Below are 26,924 nucleotides of genomic sequence, written 5' to 3'. Positions count from 1 at the left end.
AAGCTAAAAATGGGACCACTCTGTGGCTTTCTTTCAACAATGGCTCTCTTATATACATGTTTTTATAAGGGGCAGATTCGACAAAGATAATACAAGTCCTTTGGTGTGTGCAACAAGATGCTGGATTTCATCTATATGGGTTAGGGTTTTCTTTTCTTTTCTTACTCTTCTGCCATTATCTGCTGAGGTAGCAGCATCAGAGTTTAAAAAAAGCAAAACTAGCTTATTAAGAAGACTGGCTGTGTCTTGGAGACTGGCATGAAGGCTCTGGCGATGATGTGAAAAAAAGGATTCTTCATAAATGTAGAACATTACAGACAACTCTGAAGATCCTTTTCATGAGGCTGTCATAGAACAATGGTGTTCTAATCTTCTTCTTGAGTTTGTTGTTATTTGATCTTCATTACCACCACCAACTAACAACAGTGTCTTCAGTCAAAGGCCTTTTAGATTCACCGCAAGACAGACCACTACAGGAAATTCTGCCATTGACATCTACATCTCTTTGAAGAGGCTTTTATAATATAAGTATCAACAGCATTTAACATTTAAAATATTAGAAGGTTTATTGTGTGGTCGACTAGATTTTTCATATGTGAAATACCAATGAGAGTTTTTGAAATATAAGAATAATTGGTATGTGAACAGGGAAATGTGTTAGATTGTAAACAAAACAGCCTCAATTTGTCACATACCTCTGTCGCTAAATAAAACCAGTTATTTATTTATAGTTGGTCATTGATAGGTATTTTCCTTTTGAACCTAAATAAAAGAAAGAACCACAGACAACGTATATGAATTTTATGTAGAGCTTTTGCAAAAGGAGAAGGCTCTGTCAGACTTTTCCTCTGAGCAGTTCTACAGAGCGTTCTGATCTGCTCCTCTTTTTATTGTCAAAGAAGAACAGGCAAAGGGGCAGTCAAGAAAACAACAGAGGTCGTAAAGCTTCTAACCCAAACATCTAACAACCGAGTTCCAGATGTGATATCTGATCAAAGGTCTGAGCCCGGTTCAAATCTCGGTCAGTACTGTCAAGAAAACAAAATACGACTGTTCACAGGTAGTTACTAATTTAGGAGGTGTTCTTTAAAAGGATTTAAGGTCTGAGAAACTTAGTGTTATCTATTTCTCGTAAAGTTGAACAGACAGTAGTGACCTCCATACACACGTAAGGAAGAGAACACTTTAAACAGAAAATCACAATGATCTATAGGCTGAATGTGAACTAAAGTAAGAATAAAATGATAATACCAAAAAATCTCTAACAGTCATAAATCCAGAAATGAACATTTTATGCTCGTATGCCTTCACTTCAGCCATGTGACTGGGAGTAAAAGGCTTTCCTCTGCTTTGATACAAATCACTGAATTCACTTGACTGATAAGAAAGCTGCCCGCTGATTGGCCATACAAGTACAAGCTAAAGACATTCTTCGTTTTGATTGGTGTATGTAACTGCCAATCGTATGGATTTTTACGCCCCTATTCTGTGATGTACAGGAACATGGCGCTTTGGGGGAGAGGTGTTTCATGATACCGAGGGGCTGTTGATTTAATTTTTATGAGATTATGTTTATGTAAATAACGCTTGGACATTTTCATCAAATATGACAGTTCGCGAAAGGTGGCCGCTGTTTTTGGTCTCTATGGACAACGGACCGCTTCATGTCGGAGTTGCGTTTGCTGTCGTCAGCTGAAACTCCTAGCCTAGACATGCTAGCTCAAGCTAGTTAGCCCGGCGAGTAGCATCTGGCTAAAACAGCCCCAAAATGTGCTCTTATGTGTATCTGACACTGACAGTAAATTGGTAATCAATGTTTAAATTACGAAATTGGGTATTATATCAGCCGTTTATTTAGGACAGTTTCAGTTGGCTAACATTTCGTTGGCTAAACTTGGATGATGGAGAGACGCCATGGGTCTGTGTTATTTCTGGCTGCCTGGATTTTTCTGTCTGGATGTTGGTTCTCTGACGCTTTCCCTATTCGGGAAACTCGCAAAACAGGTAAGGCACCCGAAGACGAGTTTATTAACAAATAAATGGCATATGGTTTTGTTTACGTTGTGTTTATACGTAAACATGTCTGCCAGCTAGCATTTTCTGGAATGGGTACCTGCTGCTAATGATCAACCAGAAAGCTAACGCCAGCATAACTGTTCTCTGGTAATTTGTGAAGATTGTTAGGCAGTGTGCGGGTAATGGTTTAAAAGAGAGCCCAGTTTACTCGCTGGTTGAACAAACCCGTAAACGTTTAAACAAAATTACGACAAGAACAACACAGTCATGTGAAAGTCACGATCAGGCTAACTGACCACCTGAGAAGCTAATCATAAACAACCTTTCCCTCAATCTCCCCCCTAAGGGACAGCACTCTTTATATTTGATTATATTTACCTCTGTTACCTATTTTACAGCAAGTCGCTTTATTGTGAGGGAAATTCTTACATGTTAGTATAGATCTTGTCCAGTATGTTAACATTTCAATATCACACATTCAAGTTAACGTGAAAGAGCAAATAAGGTTTAAATTTAAAACAGCTATGGTGTTTTAAATTTTAAATGATTTGTAATGGTTACTCGAGAGATTTCATTAGTACTGTAGATTGCATTGTCTTCATCCTTAAAACATCAGTCTGTGTTGAAACAAAAATGCATCCTGCTAACATTTTTCTTACAAACCAGATATTACAGAATATATTAAATGAATACATAAATTATTTTTTTAATTTTAGATCCGATCTGGACCTTTTGTGGGCTAATGAAGCATTCACTAATGTGTCACAACAGTAAATTGCTGTCGTATATGAGTTTTAAAACATTAACAGACGTTTTTGGTTTGTTCTTTAAACAAATCTTCTCATCTTAACACCATTTTGGCAGCTTAGACTTTACAGGTGAGCTTTGCAATGTTGAACTGGAATAAAATCATATTAGGTAATGAATTATATCCTTATTTGTACTTGAAATGTAAAAATAAACCCTTAAAGCTGCTTCCTACAATTGCAGATAAAAAGCTATTTTTGAGGAGACAGCACAGTTTGATCACAGTTTGTGTGTTTTGCATTCTCTTTGAATTGCACGATAATATGAAGATGGTAACTCATCACTCTAATTATTGGGTGTTTTATTATACAGTTGAATTATGGTGCAAACTAAGCATACTGTGAAAGCAAAATGGTTATTTTCAAAGGTGAAGAAGTGGAATATTCCATGGTCTCCTGATCCCAAGTGAGCAGAGCTTACATTTCACCAACTGAACACAAAACTGAAGGTAGAAAGACCCAAATATAAACAACTAAACACAACTTTAGCAAAGGTTAGTAATGGTATCAAAATAGCAGAAAGCCATTCTATGTTGATGTTCATGGGCTTCAAACCTAGTGAATTTAGACAACATATTAATAAAAATGATCAGTGTATTTATGATGATACTGATTTGTTTAAGTAGCACCATTTAACTGTGAAAATTCTGAAAATTAAAAACTTTTACACATTTTCCAAAATTTAGACCTTAGTCATCCAAAATCATTCTAGTATGCACTTCAATTTTTTGTGCACTATTAAACAATCCCATGTTCCTATTATCCTGACCTGTTTTTCTGGATTTATTGCAGAGTTGAGTTGATGATTGCCTACCAGCCTAACAAAACTGTTTCCAGAATAATCACTTCAATTTTTATAGCACTGACATAGTTTACCTGCATCACATGTCTTTTCGTGAGTGAGATCATATGACTGTTGCCAATTAAATTATTTATGAATTACATGTTTTGCTATCTCCTCATGTGCTAATTTGCTTGCATTGTGACACTCCTTTTCAAGTTATATTCTATCCAAAACCTGTAAACTTTTGCAGATTTTATAGTGATTTGTATATACAAAGGATAAGTCAAATAGATTGAAAATCACAGGTCATCTTCAGAATCCCATGAGTCTAGTTTCAGGGAGTAATTTCAGTGTTTTCTAGTTTACATCGGTAATTTTTTTGTCAGAACCATTCCCTCCAGTTTCTCAGAATACCGCATTAAAAAATCTAAATGTGAAAATGTTAAACGGTGGACCTGTAATGTGTAACCACAAGATTTTCTAATCTTATCAGCCCGTATCAATGATTAGCAGCAGTGTTGTTTGCTCAGTTATAATGTAGCGTACAGGAAAGAAAGGCTGCAGTATGAGCCTGCTGTTTATGGGTTTATCACCCACAACCTGTTCCTTACCACTCCTGTTTGGCCTACATCAACCAGTGCATAAATTAAACAGTACAAATCCATAATTCTTCATTGTTACAGTTTGAATTTAGCTGAAGAACACGGATATGGATACACTTACAAATAATTAAAACTACTGGCTTAGGTATTTGTTAGCAAATATATCGCCTTAGTGACATGTTTGGGTCCTTCTATTGTAAAGTAAAAGTACCATTATAGATTTTTGTGCCTCTTTTTGGTGTGAAGCCAGATCATGCTGACATGTTTACCACAGGGAATGTTGGCTGTATTCCTTCACTACACGGTTACCTTATTGCTTGATCACCAGTCCGTCAGGGAGGCTTGTTTCAGTACAGGCCTGTCTGTCTGTTATATTGCTGCCAGGGCATTGTTCTGGATGGTTCAGAGTCAAATTGATGTTGACATCACCGCAAGCCATCCAAGTTTCTGTCATTCACTTTATTTTATTTTATTTTTTTTCTGAACAACAGAAGCATGAAAAATATTTGGAAAAGTAACTGAACACAACTCGGTGAAAATTATTTCTTGAAAAGAATGACCCGCTAACTCTGGTACCCGGGCTTTGCTTTTGATTTATGTAGATGATTCCGGACTGACAAATCCTGAACCAGCCAGACAGTGCAGTTTGCTGCTCTCTGCAGACATCGTTTTATTTTTTTATTTTTTCCCAGCAGTACAAAAAAAGTCTGTTTAAAAAAAAAATGGGTCAGCTTCTCCTCTGTGAGAATCACTACTGAAATATGCAGTACAGCTGAAATAAGACATGACGTCTCCCTACTGTATTGGTCCTAGAAAAACCGCCTTGCCTGAGAACTCTGCCAAGTCATGATAGGAACCCATGACTCAAATAAAACCTAATAAAGAAGAACTGATCCCATGTGGAGGGGCAGCGACCCGGCTCCTGTTGACTGCTGCTGTAGCATCTCTGGGGGTCCTGGACTTCCTTGTCACTTGTTGCTATGCTGGAAGACACAACAGGGTATTTGCACTGAAACCCTTCCTCCAATTAAGGCAATTTTTCCGCTAGGTTGTTTTGAATGTAACCCTTTGTGACATTAAAGAGCCATTTAAAGATTGTATGTATTTGTTTTTACCATCCAGTATTCACACACTGTCCGTTTTGCAGTCTTGTTCAACAGGTTCAGTTGGAAGTATAATCCAATAATTCCTATGCTTATGAAAACAATGTTCTGGTTTAACGTTCTAGCTGATCTGCTTTTCATTATGATGTTAAAGTTGTTTGAGTCTAGTAAAGATATCGTTGAAATGGTAATTATTTGCAGTAATGCTATTGTAAAAGTGAAACTGTGTAATATACAGTACAAGCATGCACTTGTCTGTGATTCATGAGGATTATTTGTTTTAGGTAACAATCCCAGTTCCAGCTTCTTAGAACATTAGAATATTACACATGACTAATCAAAAAACAGGATTTAAAAAAATACATGATATAGCCACATTAAAATCCCATGTTCTGTAGCCATGGGATGTAGCAAACATGTGAAAGGATGGGTCTGTTAACAGTTTTCCAACCATGAAAATATTCATCTTTCAGAATCTAGAACCTCAGAGTACAAAGTTAAATAAAGTACCCTCGCTTTACAGTACCAGTATTTACACAACTATTTAAAACTAAAGCGTACAGCTAATTGTTGTTTTTTTGCCTTTTTTTCTCTTTGCAATGTTTCATTCTTACGTTAAAGTAATTGAGCAACAATCTGTGCATTTTGAATAATCATATTTCAAATAGGAAATAAATAATTACTACATTTAGAAGTACTTTCCAAGTAAACATTTTTATTGAACATCTACAGAATATTTTAAAGCTTTACAGTAATAGATAGCACTCCCGTCTTTTAAATTGTCTGTGTTTTCTTTTAAAATTTATGTTTACTAAATTGGAAATATTTACAAACAAACAAATGTTACTTTTTTAAGGAAAAGAAAAGTAGAGGATCTCATGGGTAAATGGATGAAACTTTGCAAAATATCTGTTTGTCTGGAAAAGAATTGGGACTAACAGTGAAGTGAAGAATGAATTGATCATTTCTGGCTTAATCAAAGTCTAGACTTACATTTCAGACTTCACTGGTGCTAATCAGCCACACTTCCCAGGTTTCTATTTGTACAAATGCAGCCATGTAGAGTTTTCTCTCAGTCCTCCCCTACTTTGTGTTGGTCTATCAGTATCACAAAAAAATCTAATTAAACACATAAATTCTATGTGCAGAGATGTAGGTAAACATGCAATATTCACATTAAATACTGCAAATCTCTGTAACAGCTACTCGTCTTCCAAGGCATATATCATAAAACGGGGTTTTTGTTGCATTTTGAGATTCTCCACTGTGATATTTAGGAAGAAATTTCTTTTACCAGTTGTGCTAAAATGGAAGGCTGATTTTTGTGATGTGGGCCGGCTTCAGTCTAGCGGTTGAGAAGTGCAGCGGGTGGGCTGAAAGGCTGTTGTTAAAGCTGCCAGTTGAATTGCTAGGCCAGCAGCATCCTCGCTCCAGAAACCCCACACCTGCTGTCACCGCTGCTGCACCATCAGCTGCTGATGGGCCTGTGGACACCCCCACAACTGTCTCTCCAAATGTCTCTGAAGTAGAAGCTGGATGGTCAGGACTAAAAGCTTGACAGTTCTTATGTTTGTGGATAATGTGCACTTAGAAATATAAATATGTAGCATTGCACAGTGTTTTGGTTTGACATTGCCTTTTTACGTGCAATCGGGTGGCTAAGCTGCAGGAGTTTCGTGATCAGATGATCGTTCTATTTTTGTCTACCCACAACAACCTTTGTTGTGGGTAGATTTAGATGAAAGCTGCTGTTAGATGCTCTCAGTTTTGTTTTTTTTATTACAGCCAGATAAATTTCTTTTATCCGTTTTTGTCATTTCAGATGGACACACAGGGGACACTTTGCCCGTGTCTCTCTACCTGCCCTTGATTGTGTCATTAGTTGTGCTGGTGGCTCTGGTGGTGGTGCTAGTAAACTGTGTGACCTGCTGCAAGGAAAGAGAGATCGACTTCAAGGTGAGAGAGGCGGCTGGCAGGTTGTCAGAGGAGCACAATTCCTGTGGCTCCAGTGCAGACTTACCATGACGACTACAATGTTTGTGAATTAACTGCCATTTGTTGCCTACGATGTTAACTGTGCGTTTGTGATGCATTTAAAAATCTTATGTCAAACATTTAATTTCTCCTTTTTGTTGACGCAGGAGTTTGAGGACCACTTTGATGATGAGATCGACTTCACTCCGCCAGCAGAGGACACTCCTTCTATGCAGTCTCCAGCTGAGGTTTACACCCTTGCTGTGTCCCCTGTGCCACTGCCAGGACCCCCACATCTGCAGCCTCTGGCCAGCATTACAGGTCTGATTAGAGGTCCATCAATTAGCAATAAACAGAAGCACAAATACTGACAAAGCAGGGTTAAATTCTTTACATTACACCTACTTAAACTTTGTCAAACCTTTTGAAAACACATTTCTCGACAGATTTACATGAGGGTTTTTAAGTACGACAAGCAAAACTTGTGTACAGTCAGTTTTGATTTGGTTTTTATTTGGTGTTTCAGAATCATCAAGTGGTTTCAAAGTAGGACGCCACAGTTTGAGTTACATCCAGGAGATTGGAAATGGCTGGTTTGGTCAGGTAAGATGGTTTTTTTTTTTTTTTAGTTTGAGCTTAGCATTTTATGCATTTTATTCTGCTGTTTTTTCTTATTTTTGTGCAGGCAGCATTTTTCATGCTAATTGATGATTAATATATTTGGTATGGAGTTGGGTAATACAGGAAATAAAAATGAGATGTTCTCAGTTGATGTTTGCTCGTTTCACAGGACTCCTAATTATTTAGCTTGTGTTTATTTGCTGTCAGGTCCTGTTGAGTGAAATATACACAGACCCTGGGGGAACTAGAGTGGTGGTAAAGGAGTTGAAAGCAAATGCCAGCGCTAAGGAGCAGAATGACTTTTTGCAGCAGGGGGATCCATACAGGTAAATAAATGAAGTTGTCATTTTAAACAAAATGTATTTTTGTTGTTTTTTGGCTCTTTTTTATGTGCAAATGGTTTTGTGTTCTTTGTTTTTTTTTTATTTTGTCATTTTTATTCAAAGTGATCACACAAACATGTTGATCAACAAAAATAATTTTGCTTCATTTATGAACCAACTTTAAAACTCATCTGCAGTTTAATACAGTATGTTCACTTCATCTAAAAAAAAATCTGTGATGTTTAAAACAAATTGAAGATTTATGAAATTAAACAAATGCCTTTCTTTTAAGTATTCATCACTATTTCTTAGCTTTAATCTCAAGCAATAATAATTGTCAAATTATGAACAAGTCATATCAAAACAGAAGGGAAGCTGCTGCTTCAACAAACTCCTCCATACTCAAAGATCTTCTATGCATGCCAGATGTGCTTCTACTAAAGATTCTAGCCTCAGAGGATGAGTAAGGTAATTCTTTAGAGGCTAAAGATAATCATACATGCCCCTTGATTGATTGATTTTTCATAAATATGACATTTTGCTACTGAATTCTTGAAGTAATTTTTAAATCATAAGATTAAATATAGAAAAAATATAATCACATGGGAAGTATATGCAAGACATTTCAGTAAATGCACTGTTATTATAAACATGACAAATTACCATCAGTTTTATTTTTAAATACCAAACTACTGATTATGTTGTCTTTTTGTCCATATTTGAACAGTAGTACCAGTGTTGGCAGCACCCTCTGCCTTTTCTTCTACACATTGCATGATATTATATCACATTTAAAAACATGAAATAAAGCTGTATAGCTTCTTTCTTTGTTCCTTTCTTTCTAGCCTTATTAATGAGATTTTTTTTATCCTTTTTGTTTGGTTGTTGTTTTCAGAGTGCTGCAGCATCCAAACATCCTCCAGTGCCTCGGACAGTGCGTTGAGGCCATTCCCTTCCTGCTTGTGTTTGAGTATTGTGAAATGGTGAGTGAAGATGTGCTTTCTAGTTATGATAAATAAATTAGCTACTAAAGAAGGAAAGCAACTAAATGAGATAAAATCCAGATAAATATGCATATTTGAATTGAAGTCGTTTTTTTTGTTGTTTTTTTTTTACATTTGTCTTTAGATTTTTTGTGTGATTACTTTTGTCCAACGCTTCATTATATTTAAAAAAAGAAAAAAAAGTGAATTAACTGATCATTCTAAAGCATTTTTTCCAGTCAGTTGAGCTTGAATAATAATAAAGACTGTTCAAATTCTCAGAAGTGACTGCTGTTTTGGACCATGTAGATTAAAGGCTTAACACATTAATCCCAAATTGGACCTCCCACCTACTGTACACACTGATTTCACTCATTGGTCCTCATGGTCATTTGCTCATGTCTTTCACTGAGTGCACAACACAGCCTGAACAAACTTAGGGGAGTACCCTTCCCTTCCTTCTCCAATCCCCTCCTTCAGGCAGTTACATAGTTACAGTAAGCCCTGGACTTCTCACATTCCCACCTCACCCAGTAAAGCAACAGGCTCCATTTACACTCCTCTGGTGTCAGCTCTACCAGTTGCTGTGTTTGTGCATTTTTATAGCCAACCCTTTATGGTCGTTGGCAGCTGTTGAATGAATTCTTAAGAAAACGAAGCTGTAGCCAAAGAAACGTGCCGTAATGGTTACAAAACCCGTATATTTCTGTTTTTTTATTTATTTATTTTTGTAAAAGGTATGTTTTGGCTCCAAAACGTAGCTTTTTCGGGGGGAAAGATCAACATCCCATTTGTCTGCTATATTGTCAGCGTTTGTTGGGTTGCTTGCTGGCTGTTTAGTCTGCTAAATTAGTACAATCAAATGTCTTTTTTTTTTCTTGTTCTCGTTTCTCCAACCTGTTTAACGACTTAAGCTGAGTCCAGTTGAATTTGTCTGGCCAGGGGTTGCGTCATCTTATTTGGGCTGGGGTATTGTCAGCTGCCCAGACTTGGCAGAAGTTCTGGCATTGTGGTCTTTCTCAGCCAGCTCCAGTAATCCCTCTGACAGCACATGGAAGTAAGTCAAGGTGAATAACTTGCCACAAGTCATTAGGGAGAGGAGGAGTAGGTCCTGTATGTTGAGGGTGATAATGTGTGAGGGTAGCACAACTGAGTGATGTGCATACTCGTTATCCAACTGAGTGATGTGCATACTCGTTATCCCTTGCTGGATAAAGATTTTTGAGTGCTTCAAAATGGAGCTGGACTTGTACCCTGCATATTTTCTTACTTTAAATGAATTCAGTTAGCACCTAACATTGAAGAGCTGAAGTTCTTTGTTAGTGTTTAAGGTGAATTTGTCTTCACACTACTTAAGGCTGCATCAGTCATCATCTAGATGTCCAAACATGAAATTTGACCCTACAACTGTGAACAAGTTGAATCCTGAAAAACCAATCAAGTGTGATGTTTCCTCTGTCAAGCTGTAGATTGATGGCGGGGTTTTTTCTGTTCTGCATCAACCATGCTGGGTAACCCAAACTCAAAGCATTTGGACATCAAAATACATCAAGCTACTGTTGCTGCCGGCTCTAAAATATCATGTGATGTCAATTGATATTTAAGACTATTAAATGTCTTTAAAAATTTTAAGACTTAATAGTCTTTAAGTGTGTGGCCAGGAGTCGGGATGTTTGACAAAAATGCCTATGTGTTTCATGCCATGAGGCAAGCAGCACCCGAGTTTGGCTTTTAAAAGTTGTCGACACAGTTTATCATTATCAATAATAAATAATGTTAAAAGTTAGGCTGTCTTTTGTAGTCAAAGAAGCCAGGGAACGATATGCAAAACAAAAAGATTAGAAAAGAAGCAATCCCCTAATACGTGCAAGAGAGCAGAGGCTATAAACAATGTTTTACAACTTAAATAGGGTAATAATTATCAACCTGACTCTTTTCAATGCCATTTAAAAGCGATTAGTACAGTCAAAAGAAATATGATTACTAAAACATCAGCTTCTGTGTATTCCTTTGATGTTCTTACCTTAACTCCTGGGGATTTACAAAATGCTTCCATCGTGTTCTATACCAGACTGAGGTTTGAAGATCACAAGGATTAAAAAAGAGAGCTGTAACGTCTTCTGCCTCTCTCTTATCAGCTGGAAATTACTCTTACTCTTTAGCAGCCTGAATACAGTGCAGAAATTTCTCAACATCTTTTAAGATGCAGTTTCTTTTCAAACATCTTCCTACATCTTTGTGCTTCTACATACTTTATTTCTTAGCAATTTTGAGGCATATTTTTACTCTGTCACAACTCCCACACCAAAGAATGTTGTTTGCAGAACCTCATAGGGCTTGGGTTTATAAATTTTAAATAAATTTTTCAGTTTCTGACTAACTCAAATCCACTAACTGCTGATTTATCAGCGAATCTCTAATAGTTCTTTATCTTGGGGTATTATTGAATTAGTCACCATTTCAAAACTGACCTTATGATCGGTGATTGTTTCCATTTCCTTTTAGCTCTCAGTGATTTATTAACTTAGGTAGACGCTGCAAATAGGCCTACAGTCATTTCTAAAATACCTTCAAGTCTCCAAAGTAGCATCCTGTGTTGCCTCAGAAAATACCTGGAATTCATTTTTATGTTCATTTTTGTAACTTTATACTGTAGCAGTTAAGCTAAACTTGAACTTAGAGAACCTTGTACTTTTATTGTTTTGTTAATAGCATATTTCCTGGAACACAAACTTCATAACCTGCTCCTAAAGATTCACAAATAAAGTTTTAGAGTTAAGACTTTCTACGAAAGCCCTGCTGGGTCTTCTGTATATGCAGTGCTAAGCAAAGGTGTACATATGATTTTTCCACATTTGTCATGTTGTAATTCAATGTGTTTTATTAGAGCTATGTGTAAGACCAACAAAGAAAAGTGTGTAATTGTGAAGTAAACTAAAATAATATATAGAACTGAGCTAATATGAGTGATTTTAAAGGAACTTGCAAAGAGACAGCTTGTGGCAAAAGAAACTCCTTGTAAACATTAGCATGTAAATCCCAATAGAAAAGATATTTGCATGTTTAGCTAATTTAAGGGAATTTCTCTTAATCTGGCTGTTTTGCACATTTTAGCAGGACTTTCCAAAGGAATTGTTAAGGAGTTTACACAATAACACACTGACAATTTGGCAGTCACTTTCTGTTATACTTTAATGAATGACAGACACAGATGTGTTATGAGGCTGGGCTGAGCTCTTGTTGAAAGTCAAATTCACTGACTCTTTGACATACCACACAGAGGTTAACTATTTGTTCCCGGTGCACCTCGTGATTGACGTCTCACTGCTCTGTCGTCACACTGCTCTGACAAACTGCAGGGTTAATTTTCTAAATAGTTTCTTTATCATTTCAAATGTGAATATTTCCATTTTATTGTATTGATGGTGAATAATTGTCCAGAAGAGATGAGTACACTGTAGTTTCTTGATCTGACCGAGACACTCTTATTTATAAATCTGTGACACAGCACTGAGAAGCATTGAATTGTATTACCCTTATTTGGCCGTCTCACGTTGGGCTGTGAGAAGTGCTGAAAAGACAAGAAGGGGGGAGTCTGCTGCCCCTTTGTGGCAATGTCTGCACACTGCATTTTATTGGCATCTCTTGCTTTTTAAAAAAAAATCATTTGCAGAATATTTCTCTTTCTGGTCAGTTGTTTGTTTGCTTTGAATGGGTTGACTGCTCTTTGTGTCTGTCTTTGCTTGTTGCTGCAGGGGGATTTGCGAAGCTATCTATCTCAGCAGGATTGGACATTCAGAAACGCTGAGTTGCTGCAGCTGCAGAGGATGGCCTGCGAAATTGCTGCTGGTGTCACTCACCTTCACAAACACAACTTCCTGCACAGGTAGCACTTCAGAACTGCAACATTTAATTAAGCGCACACAGTTTTGATCCACTGAGCTAAGCAATGTCTGTTTTTTTGTGCAGCCACTGTTTAGGGTATTGCTTACTTTGTCAGTGACAGCAGCTGTGTAAGCATTGTTTTGTAGTTTTTAAAGATTGTGACTATTTACTTTTATTTTGAGAGCTTATAAAAAGAACAATATTCAAATATATTAATATTTACCTAATCAGTAAGTTTTGCTACTTAAATTTCTAAAATAATTAATTTTACAAGGTATTTAAAGTGTCATGTGGTAAGTACACAGTCATAAAAGTTGCTGGAAATGATTATGAAGATGTAGACCAGCAGTCAGTTTTACTTGCATGCTGTCTGTCCAACCAGTCTCAGGAGTACCGGTGTTCTCCAAAAAAGGTTTGCACAGCGGAGCGGAGCGGCTGCGTTTCGTTTTCATTTTTACCACAGCCAGCACTGGTTGGGTGCCTCCCCGCCACCCCTGGTAGCAGGGGTACAGGGAGACGTTAAGAACTCGGGGATCGTGGGGTGGGGTGGGGCTAACATACGATGCTCAGCTCATCAGCTCTATTTTGCATGCTCAGAATAAGCTTTAAGGGTTCCAATTACACAGCTCCAATGCTTTGCCACAGTGTCAGCTGTCCGCTGCCAGAGGGATATGATGATTCTGCTCTTTGCATGTAAAGGGATATACTCATATTGGGTGTTGTGTTTTAATCCTTGTTACAACTCACAGAGGTCTACAAGATTTCCTCATTGTTGACTTGTTTCATTTTCACTAGTGAAAATGGTTCTTTGACAGGTTCAACTCAAAACGTTGAGAAAAACATTAACTCATTATGCGAACTAAAAAAGGACACGGTGTACAGCTTGATGAAACTGTATTTAAGAGGGTAGCGCTTGGTGCAGCAACACAGGCACAAAACCTCTCGGGACAAGTGCTGTGTGGGCCGATGTCCCAGGCTGAAATCTCAGCTTTGCTATGCAGGGATAAGAATGGAGGCGCAAAAGAGCAAAACTCAATCAGCAGCTTGTCTCTTTAATAAATTCCTTTTGGGAAACTTCAAAATGTAACATTTTTTAAGTGTACATTTCTGTGGGATCTCTTATAAATCAATAGATTTTTTTCTCTTTGGCAATGTACATTGCATTCAATAGGACTAATATTCTTAAACGTATTTATCCAGTGCCAAGGACTCTTTCACCTGTAGTAAAAACATTTCTCAACCAAAAATAATCTTTACGCAAGAGAAGGCAGCATGATGTCACCTGCTAGTTTTTTCAGCTGCTATTTCAAACTTCAACTTTGACATTTGTCCGTCATCATCCTGGGTTTTTTCCAACTGGAAGTGACCGTGTTTGGCTCAAATGATCCAACTGAAACTTAAAATTGGGCTCAGTTTAAAAGGAATCTCTGAAACTTAAGATTGAAATAATTAAATTATTTTGTTTTGTACAAAAAATTGGTTATTACTGAAACGTTTTGTTTTCTTCATTGGAATTTTTTCAACTCAAATCGTTTGGAAATAGCTTCTTAAAACTATAAATATGACATTACTTGAATAGATAAAATAATTGCTTTTATTCGCAACCAGTTGAATTTTTATCTTGATCTCATTGCATCCAGTAGGATGCCCATATGAGTTTTTTGTTTTTGCATGAAAGCATTGTCAGGTGTTGCGCGGAGGGGAGATATTTTATTCCATAAACATTTTTTTTAGACATGATTTAAAATTACTTTTCAACTCAACCGCTAATACCATCAAATTATTTACAAGGAATGTACATATGAAAATTAGTTTTATAGTAATTTCTTTCATGTTATGCTTTTTTCACTCTGTTTAATATTGCACTTTTTAAAATAATGGCATCTGTAACTTTTTAAAAAAAAATTGTCATCTAAACTGACAATTTTCTTTCAAAATGTGTCACTTGGTTAATATTATTTTTAAAGAAGTGATTTGAGTGACCCAAGTATTGCTGAACCTGAGCGTGTAGAAGGGTTTTGCAGTGAGTCCACAAATACCTTACGGGTACAGAAGTGATCGCCTCTTCACCATATAATGACCTTTAGGGCTAAAATGTTGAACTTGGTTCCCTCCTTACTGTGTTACTAACATGTTGACACGTTAACCAACAGCAGAGGACAGGAGTGTTTCAAAATACATCTTCATTTATCTTTTCAGAGGTTTCAGTAGGACTGGCGGTTAGCTAGGCTATGCATGTACGCACAAGGATATTGGTGTCCACAGTGTCTGTCATTGGGTGGTTTAAAAAGGACTCTGTGTACCAAGAACGCTGGTGGGGCAGAGAGTAACAGGAGCCTGCCTCTGGATTCTCTGTGAATGAATGCTTAATGTGCAGAACCCCGGAGCTTGACGCCCTCTCCTGGCAGACCAACAAAAGTTCTCAGTCTTGTTTCCTCTCCAGAAACAACATCCTGTGGCCAAGCCAAAAAATAGCTCCTGTAAGAGTTTAATGTGAAGAGTGGGGAAAATGAGAAGCCACTTGTACTGAATTCTTGTGGGCACACTAATCATTTGTGATTCTTGAGAGATGCCCATCTAGAACCATTCTGTGGTAATCTCTTACAAGCAGATGAGCGAAGCCTGTCTAAAACGGACACTTAAAGAAAGAAGTGAGATCGATCTTAGTAAATATTTAATGTTTTTTTGTGTTCTCTCAGTGATTTGGCCCTAAGGAACTGCTACTTGACCTCAGATCTTACAGTTAAAGTGGGAGACTATGGGATCGGACCCTTCAGATATAAAGTAAGGACATTATTCATGGTTTGTTACCCTCTGTGCGTAATTACTGTAATAATCTGCATACTTTGTTTTTTTTAATGTAACGATAACTAATGACATTGATTTTCAGAGAAACACAGCTTTCACAGGTTCACTTGGATTTTTTAATATTGTTGTTTGCAAAATAATCTTTGCTCATCTGAAGTTTGTTTACGATCATATGCAGTTTATTATTAGTACTCCTCACAAATGAGGATGTTGTCACAACAAGCTAAGATTCAGTCTCAAATATGCTGTATAAACATCTTCTTCTGAACTGTATTATGGAGTCATAATATGTAGTTAAATAAAACACTATATTTCATCTATAATGCATGGTTTACATTATTTTTTGTCACTGTGTCCCAGTCACCAGTGATGGTTAGGACTTATGTGTTTTCCTTGACAGTGGCAAATTTTCTTTTATTTTTTTTAAAATCCCAGTAGCGGTTTCTAAAGGTTGGTCAAAGTGCACTGCTAAAACTCCGGAGGAAAAAGGGTGAAAATGCTAATATGTGTTAACAAGGCATCCCAAAAAAACACACACAGCTTTAGTCCTAAACTTATATCTGAGTTGACACATACAACCAAGGAATTACCGATGGTTCTCCAAATTATATTTTCTCACAGTTGTTTGAAGAAATGGTAGGCTAATGCTAGCATGTTTACTTTCTGTTTTCATATGACTTTTTGTTAATTCAGCATGTGATATTTCAGTACAGTTTGTGTAAGGACAAAATGTCTTGGAAAAAGTTCCTATCCTTCATGAACTTAGTGCTTGAATTTGAACATCATAAAATGTAACGACTGATGTTTCAGCTGCTCTCTGCACAGCTCTCCTTTACACAAACAGCTGTCTGAGCAAAATGCAGAGCAGGTCACATAACCAAGCCGGAAAAGGAGATGCCACAGCAAATACAGTATCGTTCACTCCGAATGTTATTTGGAAAGGATGAAATATCTCTAGATTTTTAGGAATAATTCAGATTCATTGGGTAACCAACTTATGTGCCTGACCTAAAATACAGTTCAGGAGGCCATACTTGTGGATATTTTTTTTTGCTTTTGCAAAGTTTAAATATTTCATAATTGTATTCTGTTGTCAAATATTTTAAAGTTATTTGTAGGTAGTCTCTGATATTGTGCTCTATACAATGCCAAAAATACATGGTGTTTTGGTGGGTATACGTAGACCATTTGTCCTTTGGTTTAGTTTTTGTGTTTTACTTGTAGCTAAATCACTGTCATGACTACATCAAAACCTGGCTCAGTTTCATAGTAAAGAAGAATCTCAATCTCTGCTATTTTTACCCAGGCAAGCGTACAGAAAATATCTGCCTTCAGTCTGAGACAAAACAAATGTCCCCTTTGATCAGACATAGGATACATTTCATTGCAGAATTCAGATTGTCCTCTCTGTAACTTGATGTGCTGCATATGTCCTCAGCAGTTGGATCTACTGCATTCTTGAAATACAGCTTAGCCAGCAGTTATGCTGTCTGAATTTAATACTCATGAGGGAAGGTCACCCAGCGAATCTATTTCTGTAGGAAAACAGAGAAGCAATGTCAGGGAGGGTGTACTGCCTCAACAGTCGCTAAATTTCTGCTCTTTATGATGCTTTTCATTTAGGTTCTTATCCATATCTGTATGACACTACGTTTAAAACAATCCCATGTCTGCAGGAGGATTACATCATCACAGAGGATGATGTGTTCGCACCCCTGCGGTGGCTGGCTCCTGAACTGGTGGCGGAGCGCCATGGGGGGGTGATTACGATGGAGCAGACCAAGGCCAGCAATGTGTGGTAGGTACACACATCTGCTAACCAAAAAAACCTCTTGAAGAGTCCAAAAAACACCATCTGCCTGATAATGAGTTGATCACCTCTTTGCTGCCAAAGACATTCTTCCGAGTTATAGAAGAAACTGTTAAAACCTTCAGTGTATATATATAATCAGTGTATGCAATATTTATATCACAAAGGACTGTTTGAAGTTAAGTAATTGTTTGCTACTTTATTCCTAGCGTTATCAACACTGGACGTAAGAGAGGGACAAGAAAAATACACATATAAAGCAGCTGATATCTTTATTGCAATATTAACCTTTATGATCGACATTGCAACACTTTCTAACATCAGGCAGACCTACAGTACAGACCAAAAGTTTGGACACACCTTCTAATTCAATGGGTTTTCTTTATTTTCATGACTGTTTATAAGGCAAAAAATCCCACTTATTAACCTGACAGGGCACACCTATGAAGTGAAAACCATTTCAGGTGACTACCTCTTGAAGCTCATCGAGAAAATGCAGAGTGTGTGCAAAGCAGTAATCACAGCAAAAGGTTGCTACTTTGAAGGAACTAGAATATAAGGGGTATTTTCAGTTGTTTTGCACTTTTTTTTTAGTGCATATTTCCACATGGGTTATTCATAGTTTTGATGCCTTCAGTGTGAATCTACAATGTCAATAGTCATGAAAATAAAGGAAACTCATTGAATTAAAAGGTGTGTCCAAACGTTTGGTCTGTACTGTACGTAAGATTTGCAACCCTGGTAAAATAAATAAATAAATAAAAATACTGTATAGCAGTTTGAATATAGAACCTGATAAAGACCACATGACTTATTTTTATCCTGTTGAAGTCAGTTAAGTGTTGCAAACATGTGAGTTAAAGTACAAATGGCAGAAAATACTTTGTTCTATATAGTATTGTATTAAAAATTAACTTGGTTTTTCCTTTCCTGCGACAATGATAATGTGTCGCTAAAATACTGCTCCACTTGGAAATGTTTCCAATAATTACCAGTGTTTTTATGTAACATCATTAATTTAAATACATTTGTTGTTTTATGCTCATGTAATTTGATGAACAGCTAGTGTGTTTTATGGGGTTAACAATAGCTGCCGCTCTTTCTCTGTTTGCAGGTCCTTGGGGGTCACATTATGGGAGCTTTTTGAGAATGCCACTCAGCCGTATCCACACCTGTCTAACCGGGAGGTTCTACATCATGTAATCAAGGAGCAACAAGTCAAACTATTCAAACCGCAACTAGAGCTTCCTTATTCTGACAGATGGTGAGACTTTTCAGCCATTGTCTTAGAGATTTTACTCCCAAATAGAGTAGAAAAAGAGCTATAAAGCTAGGAGAAAGTCTAAATGATTTATCTGTTTTTTGTACCTGCAGGTATGAGGTGTTGCAGTTCTGCTGGCTCTCCCCTGAGAAGCGGGCCACAGCCGAGGAAGTGCACCGTTTGTTAATCTATCTGCGAATGCAAGGCCAGAAGGACATGGAGGAAGATTTCGAGCAACGCTGGGATGCACTGAAGCCTAACCCCATCACCCGACAGACTGTTAACCACTCGTCTTTCCCGATCCTGGACCAGTTTGCAGACGATGCTTTGCGACAAGAGATAGATGAAGTTTTAACCATTACAGAAACAAGCAAAGGTCTCAGCTTCGAGTACGTTTGGGAAGCAGCCAAGCATGACCACTACGACAGCAGCCACGGCCGATCAGGCATGGACACTACCTTAAACTACCAGAGCATGTTCTTCCCTGTTTCTAGGGAGGACATCCAGGCTCATTTCCCTGATCCTCTACCCAGGGCAGGAGGAGCTGAAAGTGGGAACTCTGGATTAGGAGTTCCTGGGATTGTCCCAGTGTTTGATTCGCAGAAATCATCAAACGGGAATGAATATTATATCCAGCTTGAGGAGCAAGGCGAGAGCGCTGACGGGGATGTTGAGAACGCGGAACAGGACATGGGCTTTACTTCTAGCCAGAAAGACTTTGTTGTACTTCAAGATGTCCGTCTGGACGAGTCGAGCACAGATGCTGACTTTTTCCACCAAAGCATCGACTCAAAGGATTCATATTTACCAGACAGCCACATCTGGTCATCTCTAGAAAACGACAGTCCATACCACACCAACATTTTCACTGAAGAGGGGTCAAAGCACGAAGACTCTCCCTCCTGGACACAGAACTTTCTGGAGCTCCCGGAGCGCAGTGGGAACCCTTTTCTTGATGAAGCTTTGGAAGTTGAAGATGTGAACCCAAATCCGAGCTATTTTTTAGACGTTTGTCACCTGCCGGTTGCTATGGAAGGAGAGCAGGAGAACATGGATGCAAGGAAGCATCTGGAGACTGAAAAACTGGCTGATAATTTTGTGTTTCTCAGAGAACAGAACCTGATGACAGAGGACTCGAGCTTCTCGAATCCACTGCAGAACTTTCTCTTACCCGGCATTGTCCACGAACCCGAGGAAACATTCAAGATGAACTCCTGGGACAACCTTGAGACTTTAGGCAGCTTAAATACAGCAGATACACATTTGAGACCTGCAACAAGTAGCACAGATTCAAGAGGGGACTTTTTAGACTCTCCAAGCACCAACTTGGGGCCGTTTTTGATAGAAAATAAAACTCTGGTGCCTTCCATTACGGTGGTTGCAGATGATAAAAAAGGCAGCCAGGTCAGGAACGGTTCTTCCACTGAAGACCTCACTCTGCTCCAGTCCTCAGACAGGACTGCAGACTCCGGTTTCAATTCTACCTCACAGAGGTTTGAGCACATCACTAACAATATGGATGGCCATATCCCTTTTTTCTCTGACAGTGCCACTACAGACTCTTTGTCCACAGATGCCAAAATCCCCAGCCTTGAAGATGACCCCGAAGTCTCAAAGGTCATAGGAACTGGAATGCCTGAAAATCTCCAAGTTCAAACAATCCCTTCTGAAAATGGGCAGAACGATGACCTAACAAGCAACGACCTTCTGAGTGAGCTGATTGAGGACGCAGATCTAGACCTGGAAACAAATTTGTCTGATCAGGAGGAATCCTTCCTGGAAACTAACAGACATCCACTCGTTAGATCCTCTCTCCTCGTATCCGGTCCTTCTTTGGATCAGATAAGCCAGGATAGTTTATTGGAAGACAGCATGTCCACCACTCTCCCAACGGTGGACAATTCAGCTGAAACACCAGATTCTCTCGACTCTCTGGACATTCATCGGCTGGTGGAGCAGGCGGAGGAGCTGAAAGCTCAAATCTCCCAAAATAAACTTCAGCCTCCGTACAAAATATCAGACAGCGGCTATGAGACAGAGAACCTGGAGTCTCCTGAATGGAACTCGCAGCCTAACCCCACAGACTGCTCCCCTGTGAAAAATGGCGTTGGCGTTTCCATCGAAGAAGAGTCGGAAGAGCTTGGTGCTCCCACCAATTTGGTTCCCCCCAAAATAGTCATCTCTGAAGCTGAGGGTATGCTCGAAACTCACGGTGTGGATCCAAGTGAGGATCACCAGTCAGACCATGGAGATCCTGCAGAAGAACCACTCACCGGTAGCAACTACAGAGACTCCGCCTACTTCTCGGATAATGAATCTGAACCAGAGAAAAGGGCAGAGGAGTCGACTGCAGGAAGTTCTACAGAAGTCACATGGATGAGGAACTCTGAAGGTCAGATGCTGGAAGCTTACAAGGAAAGAGATATTGATGCTTTATTTTCCCAAGAAGATTCCTCTGTACCTTTTGATGTTGAGGATCTGCATCTAGAGGTGACTTCTGGAGAGGAACTAAAAAGCGAAGGGGCAGAAGCTCACAACGGAAAAGAAACAAAAACATGTAATTACCAGGAGTCGTTTCCTGAAACACTGAGCCCGACAGAAGGTCTGGAAACCCCCCCTCTCCCTTCCGATACCGCCACAAAGCCACCACTAGAGGGCGCTGTTCACGCTAAACTGACCAGAACCTACGCCCACGATGGTCATAAAATCAAAGAACCCGACATGGAGGGCCGCTACCTGGGCAGGCGTGACGGTCCGGGTTTAGAGGGACAGGAAGACGGCGTCGACGCCGACGAGGAGGATGAGAACAGCGAGGACTCCGATGACGACATGCGCGCGTATCAGCTGCACAGCTCCAGCGAGGACAGCGAGGACGAAGCCGTGCACGCCGTGCCCATTATTGTGTCGGACGACACCAGCGGCAAGAACCTGAAGAGCCTGCTGAAACCAACAAACCTGAACATCGAAGCTCCGTCTTCCTCGTTTGCTGCCAGGTGCAACGCAGAGAACTCCAGGAGAGCGGTGTCGTTCTTCGATGATGTCACAGTCTACCTGTTTGACCAGGTAATGTCGACTTGAATTTCATTTCGCAATTTTTGTTTTTTTACATTCACTGAATAAATGTTCTCAGATTAAAAGTAGTTTTTTCAGCAAATTTCTGTGCATTTTCAATGTTGCTACAAAAAGCTAGTCACACTTCCTGTACAGAGATTCCAATAAATGCGGCGCTCCTTTGTGTCCTACTAATTGTTCTCTAACCTGTTGCATTGCAGGAGACGCCCACTAAGGAACTGGGAGACCACTTGTCTGGTTTGAGCAGTCAGTCCCCAGAGCTCAGGAGCCCCGTGTCCACAGCCAGCTACCTGAACCGCTTTGCTAACTCTGAAAGTTCAACAGATGAAGAGGGTGAGGCGAAAACCCCCGGCTGGTATTCACTGTTACCGATAACATGAATCCAATCTGCTAACTTGTTCTGTAACGTCTCTCAGGTGGTGGTTTTGAGTGGGACGATGACTTCTCCTCACCCGGACCTGCCTTCCTCTCCAAGATTGACAAAGACCCCGTCTCTAAGGACGTGTCCTCTACTCCCCCATCGGTCGGACGCATTCCGCAGCCGAGCTGGAGCAGCTCCTCCACCTACTCCCGTTTCTCCATTTCACCGGCAAACATCGCCAGCTTCTCCCTGACGCATCTGACCGACTCCGACATCGAACAAGGAGGCAAGTTCAGTATCCAGCTGCTGAACTGCTAAAGACAGTTCAGCAATTGCTGAAGACTTTTAGCAATCATTCATTTTATACACAAGTCTTTTACCATTTGTTAGTCAATAGGCTACATATTTGTTTAATTAATACATAGTCAGTCTGTAAATCTATCAACAATTAGAACACCTAAAATATAAAACCTTTACCCATCCGAGGGTACCATTACATTTAATATTAATCAGAATTAACAATTTTAATTATCAATTATTCTATCGATTATTCTGAACATTAATTCAATTCTATTTTAAAAATTGGCACATTCTGCAGGTTTTTCATTTAACCACTAGAGCCTTTTTCAGACAATGTTAAAAATACAACAAAACATGCACATAAACAAGTAATTACAATTTTAAAAAAAAGAAAATAAAGTTAACGCTTGATCATTGTAGCAATTGATGCTAAAAAAAATGCTGTCTACTAATCTGTTTTGTGTTGAATTAATAAATGAAAGGTTTTGCATTTTAAATTAAAAATGTATGTATCTTTTTATACACTTTTGACTTAATTACTGCTCTGACTGTTCTTGCAGCAAATGTGCATTCTTGGAGTCTGTATACTCCAGGTAACTATTAACCGATTACTAAAGTTGACGATTATTTCTATAATCAATTTTTCACGATTGATTTGATTAATCAATCAATGAATTAATCAGTCCTTTCAACCCTAATCAAGTTGGTTTTTTTAGCAATTAAGTTAATTGCACATAATCAATTATTCCATTTGTCAATCACACTAATATCTATTTCCTAATGATTTCAATAAAAAAAAACCAAGCATACAAAATTGTAATGTTTAAACCTCAGATTAAAAATGACAATGTTTTTTAAATTAAGCAAACAATTAAGACATTATCTAAGCTGCTGCTGTTCTGCATTACAGTAGCGTGATACATTTACTGCATGCCCCTTTCCTGTCTAAGCAATCAAGTCAATTAGTTTTGAATGCTATAATTCCTTGTGTTATATATACATATGTTATACATAAACACATGTCTGTATGCTCTCATATGCGTAAATAGAAAAATCTGTGTCCCTTCTACATTTCTTCTCTGCTGTTCAATAATCCCACTCGACACTATTGTCTGATTTGACAATTATATATTTTTTGTTCCATTTCATGATGTTGACATTCCTTCAAAAAGTCCTTTTTTTATTGTTTTCCACTATTTCAATTCAACTACTGTAAATTTGAGTGTAAATGTGTTTAATTTCTGTTTTTTTCTTCCTTTTTTTTGACAAGCCTGATCAAAGTAATTATTACTGATTTTTGACAATTCCCGCAAAAGTTCCAGGTTGCAAAAAAATAAAAATAAATGAAATGTTTTTCTTCAAAAATATTACTAAAACTCTAATTCAGGGTAAGTTTAGAAGGTGTATGAATATCTATGCAAGTTCAGGACAGAAGGTAATAATGGTTCAAAGATCTCCTTTAAAACAATATTTGGATGCCTAATGTTTCTGTGGTAGTCTTAAGAGTATATTTCATGTCAAAATATGAAATATACTCATTTTAGAGGCGAGGTGCAAGACAAAAGAATTTACATATCTTAATATAAAGGTTAATAAAAAATTGATTCATTCACATTTCTCACATTCTGACTTCCTTTGACTAATATAGTCCTAAATTAGAGTAATAGTCACATCATTTGTAAAGCTTCACAATGGCGCCGGTAAGAACTGGGAGCTTGTTTTGGCTTTATTGAGCACAGAAATCTGTATGTTGTTCAGGATTTCTGAAGGACGTTTCTTGCGAGTTCATTCATTGTTTCTCTCCCAACAGGAAGCAGTGAAGATGGAGAAAAAGACTAAGGTGACAAACGAAGGAACCGTTATTCCTAACACTACTGAGGAATTAAGCTATGCCCGTCCTTTTTTGGGAATGTTGGGATGAGGACAGTTTGTGGAGCGCTCGCCTCAGGCAGAACTGTTCTCAGAAGAGTTGGCGATTTGACTTAAAAACGGATTTTCAGCCGATTTCAGACATTCGGACGGGTCCCAGTCCCGGTCTGAGCCACAGGAACTGTCCAGCTCCATTGGTATAATTTCAGTCGAGTGCAATTAAAAAAAAACAACAAAAAAAAAACAAATGTGCTGCTTTAAAGACTTATCATGCACATTCCAAATGTGGGTCTGTTTCTTTTTGTTGCCTGCTCTTACCAAAAAAAATAAAAATAAAAAAAATATTTTAAATTAATGAATTAAATCTGAGCTGGCAAATAATCACTACAACCAAACAGAAATAAGCTCTTTGATCTCAGCAGAACTACAATTATAAATCTAAAATGTAATATTTATCAATGTTTTTTTTTTTTGTTGTTGGTTCTCTCCTTCATGTTGTGCAATTATTTCAGTGGTTGCCTTTTATTTTATTTTTTCTTCCATCTTCCAGTTGAGTTTAGTGAGTCTCCTAATTGGAGATGACATTCTGCGGTTAATCCTTCTGTAGCAGTATTTGAATTAAAAGGATGAGGACTGCAGATGTACCGAACAACCTGTAGAGGTGACGCACTGTACGTTCCTTTATGTAAGGAACACTAGCAGTAAGCTGAGGGTGTTATTACTACTATTATTGACTATCAGTCTTAACGAAGGGGAGGTTCAACTGTGAAACAGTTGAGAAGAGGAACGTATTGCTGATTTATTGATTTTTTTTTTTTTTCTTTGTAAAGCTTTATTTTAATCGAAACATGGAGGAAGTTGTTTTGTCGTCGCTGGGTCTAATCATGGTGCCTGTTGATTCCACGAAGTCGGCTCCCTCTTCCTCCGTTTTTGTGTCACTATGGATATTTCAAATCACACGTCAAGCCGGGTGATGTTTAAACTATTTTTTTTGTTTTTCTTTTTGGATAAGTCAGAAATCTCTATTTTGAAAATGGCGTCGAAATTGAGTTGTTTGTTAACAAACGTGCAATGAATTTCATCAACGTGTTCAGAGGACGAGCCGGTGATTGCGGCGGTTGTTCTTCGGTGACACTACTAGAACAAACGGAAAAATATGGCTGCTGTTAGCAGTTGTTATGGATGTAGTTAATTGCCTTTCTTTTTTTTTTTTTTACATTGTGTCAAATATGGCAATATCCTTTTTAAAAAGAATTCGTTCGCTGTATGTAATTTGTATGATCAATACAGACAAAATTAACAATTTTCTACCCTGTCTTCATTTACCGCTATTATATTTGGAACTGTAGGTTATACCGCCTATTTCTTTGGATGATAAAACCACCTTAAATATTTGTCACTTGTGAACAGCTGTACTTCACGTGTAGTAGACCTCCACTTCTCCTCCTCCTGAAGGCACCATATCAGTCATCACTAACTTCTGTTAAACCAGCAGCCTGCTCCTCAGTTAAACTTGAACACATATTTAAGGAAATCTTTTTATTTTGACCACAGTATACATTTGCTTAATCTTGCACATTTGAGAAATGTAACTTGATGTTGAGATGTTCCAATGTGTATATATGGATTCTGATTTTTTTTTTTTCTCTCTGTTTGTAAATGTGGGGGGAGGGAAAAGATGTAATAACTGAGTTATCAATAGGAGGTTTCATTTTGTAACTTCAAGCTGAGTTGAATCAGAGGAACATATCAGTCGTCTACTAAAAGCGGTTAAATTAAGACGCAGAAGCAGATGTGAATTCATTCTGTCCTTTAAGACCTGTAGATTTTAAATATTTTTACTTCATATTGATCATGCTTAGTGTAATTTACTGAAATGTTTATAATTACACTGTTTAATATGAAAATAAATGCAAACAAACTTCTAAAAGTTTTCGTCCTGCATATTTTTTTTCGCCCGTCTCGCTAATGGAACAGTGCAGAATAATTTCTTGCAGAAAAATTATTTTCCACACAGTGGGTTAAATTTATTTAAAATGTTTTGTAATCTGAAATTGTTTTCATATCACTGTCGATTTTAGCTTTGTTGGTATTAAAACTGCACATATCCTACTGGTTTAAAAAAAAAAAAAACTGTTAATACTCCAACTAGGTGAAATTGGTGTACAGTATTTATTTGCTTCTTTTTTTGTTGACTTATTGAGAATTACATTTGGGAACAGGTTACAGAACCCAATCCCAATTTTCTTTAACCAGGCCTCATTACCGCTGAAGCCACGTTTACATTCACTATACATAAAAAAACAATCTTTTATTTTAACTTTTTCAAATACCGCCATACTACAT

The 26,924-nt window shown here is 38.0% G+C and overlaps 1 protein-coding gene across 2 annotated transcripts; it reads left to right on the top strand.

Annotated features, from left to right (window-relative positions):
• Window positions 1-1,470: 1,470 nt before the first annotated feature.
• On the top strand, window positions 1,471-26,508 carry lmtk2 (lemur tyrosine kinase 2). Of its 2 annotated transcripts, XM_028042074.1 has the most exons (15): window positions 1,471-2,004; window positions 7,134-7,267; window positions 7,453-7,606; window positions 7,812-7,888; window positions 8,114-8,232; window positions 9,125-9,212; window positions 12,968-13,098; window positions 15,797-15,881; window positions 17,582-17,703; window positions 18,830-18,979; window positions 19,090-22,039; window positions 22,249-22,381; window positions 22,465-22,695; window positions 23,270-23,302; window positions 24,520-26,508. In XM_028042074.1, exons 1-15 carry the CDS (start codon window positions 1,899-1,901, stop codon window positions 24,546-24,548), a joined length of 4,542 nt encoding a protein of 1,513 aa, XP_027897875.1. In that variant the 5' UTR covers window positions 1,471-1,898; the 3' UTR covers window positions 24,549-26,508. The 2 variants fall into 2 exon arrangements, with proteins under 2 accessions (XP_027897875.1, XP_027897877.1); XM_028042076.1 differs by lacking the exon at window positions 23,270-23,302 and having other exon boundaries at window positions 1,472-2,004.
• Window positions 26,509-26,924: the final 416 nt, after the last annotated feature.

The sequence above is a fragment of the Xiphophorus couchianus genome, chromosome 16, assembly GCF_001444195.1.
Source record: "Xiphophorus couchianus chromosome 16, X_couchianus-1.0, whole genome shotgun sequence".
NCBI lineage: Eukaryota > Metazoa > Chordata > Actinopteri > Cyprinodontiformes > Poeciliidae > Xiphophorus > Xiphophorus couchianus.
This window is presented reverse-complemented; position numbering and strand designations above follow the sequence as displayed.

What these genes read in the sequence shown, in the direction of transcription:
- lmtk2 (XM_028042074.1), top strand. Translation starts at nt 1,899, where the DNA reads ATGATGGAGAGACGCCATGGGTCTGTGTTATTTCTGGCTGCCTGGATT. An exon ending in AAAGAGAGATCGACTTCAAG is followed by an intron (nt 7,268 to 7,452) that starts GTGAGAGAGGCG and finishes TTGTTGACGCAG; the next exon opens with GAGTTTGAGGACCACTTTGA. An exon ending in ACCAAGGCCAGCAATGTGTG is followed by an intron (nt 17,704 to 18,829) that starts GTAGGTACACAC and finishes CTCTGTTTGCAG; the next exon opens with GTCCTTGGGGGTCACATTAT.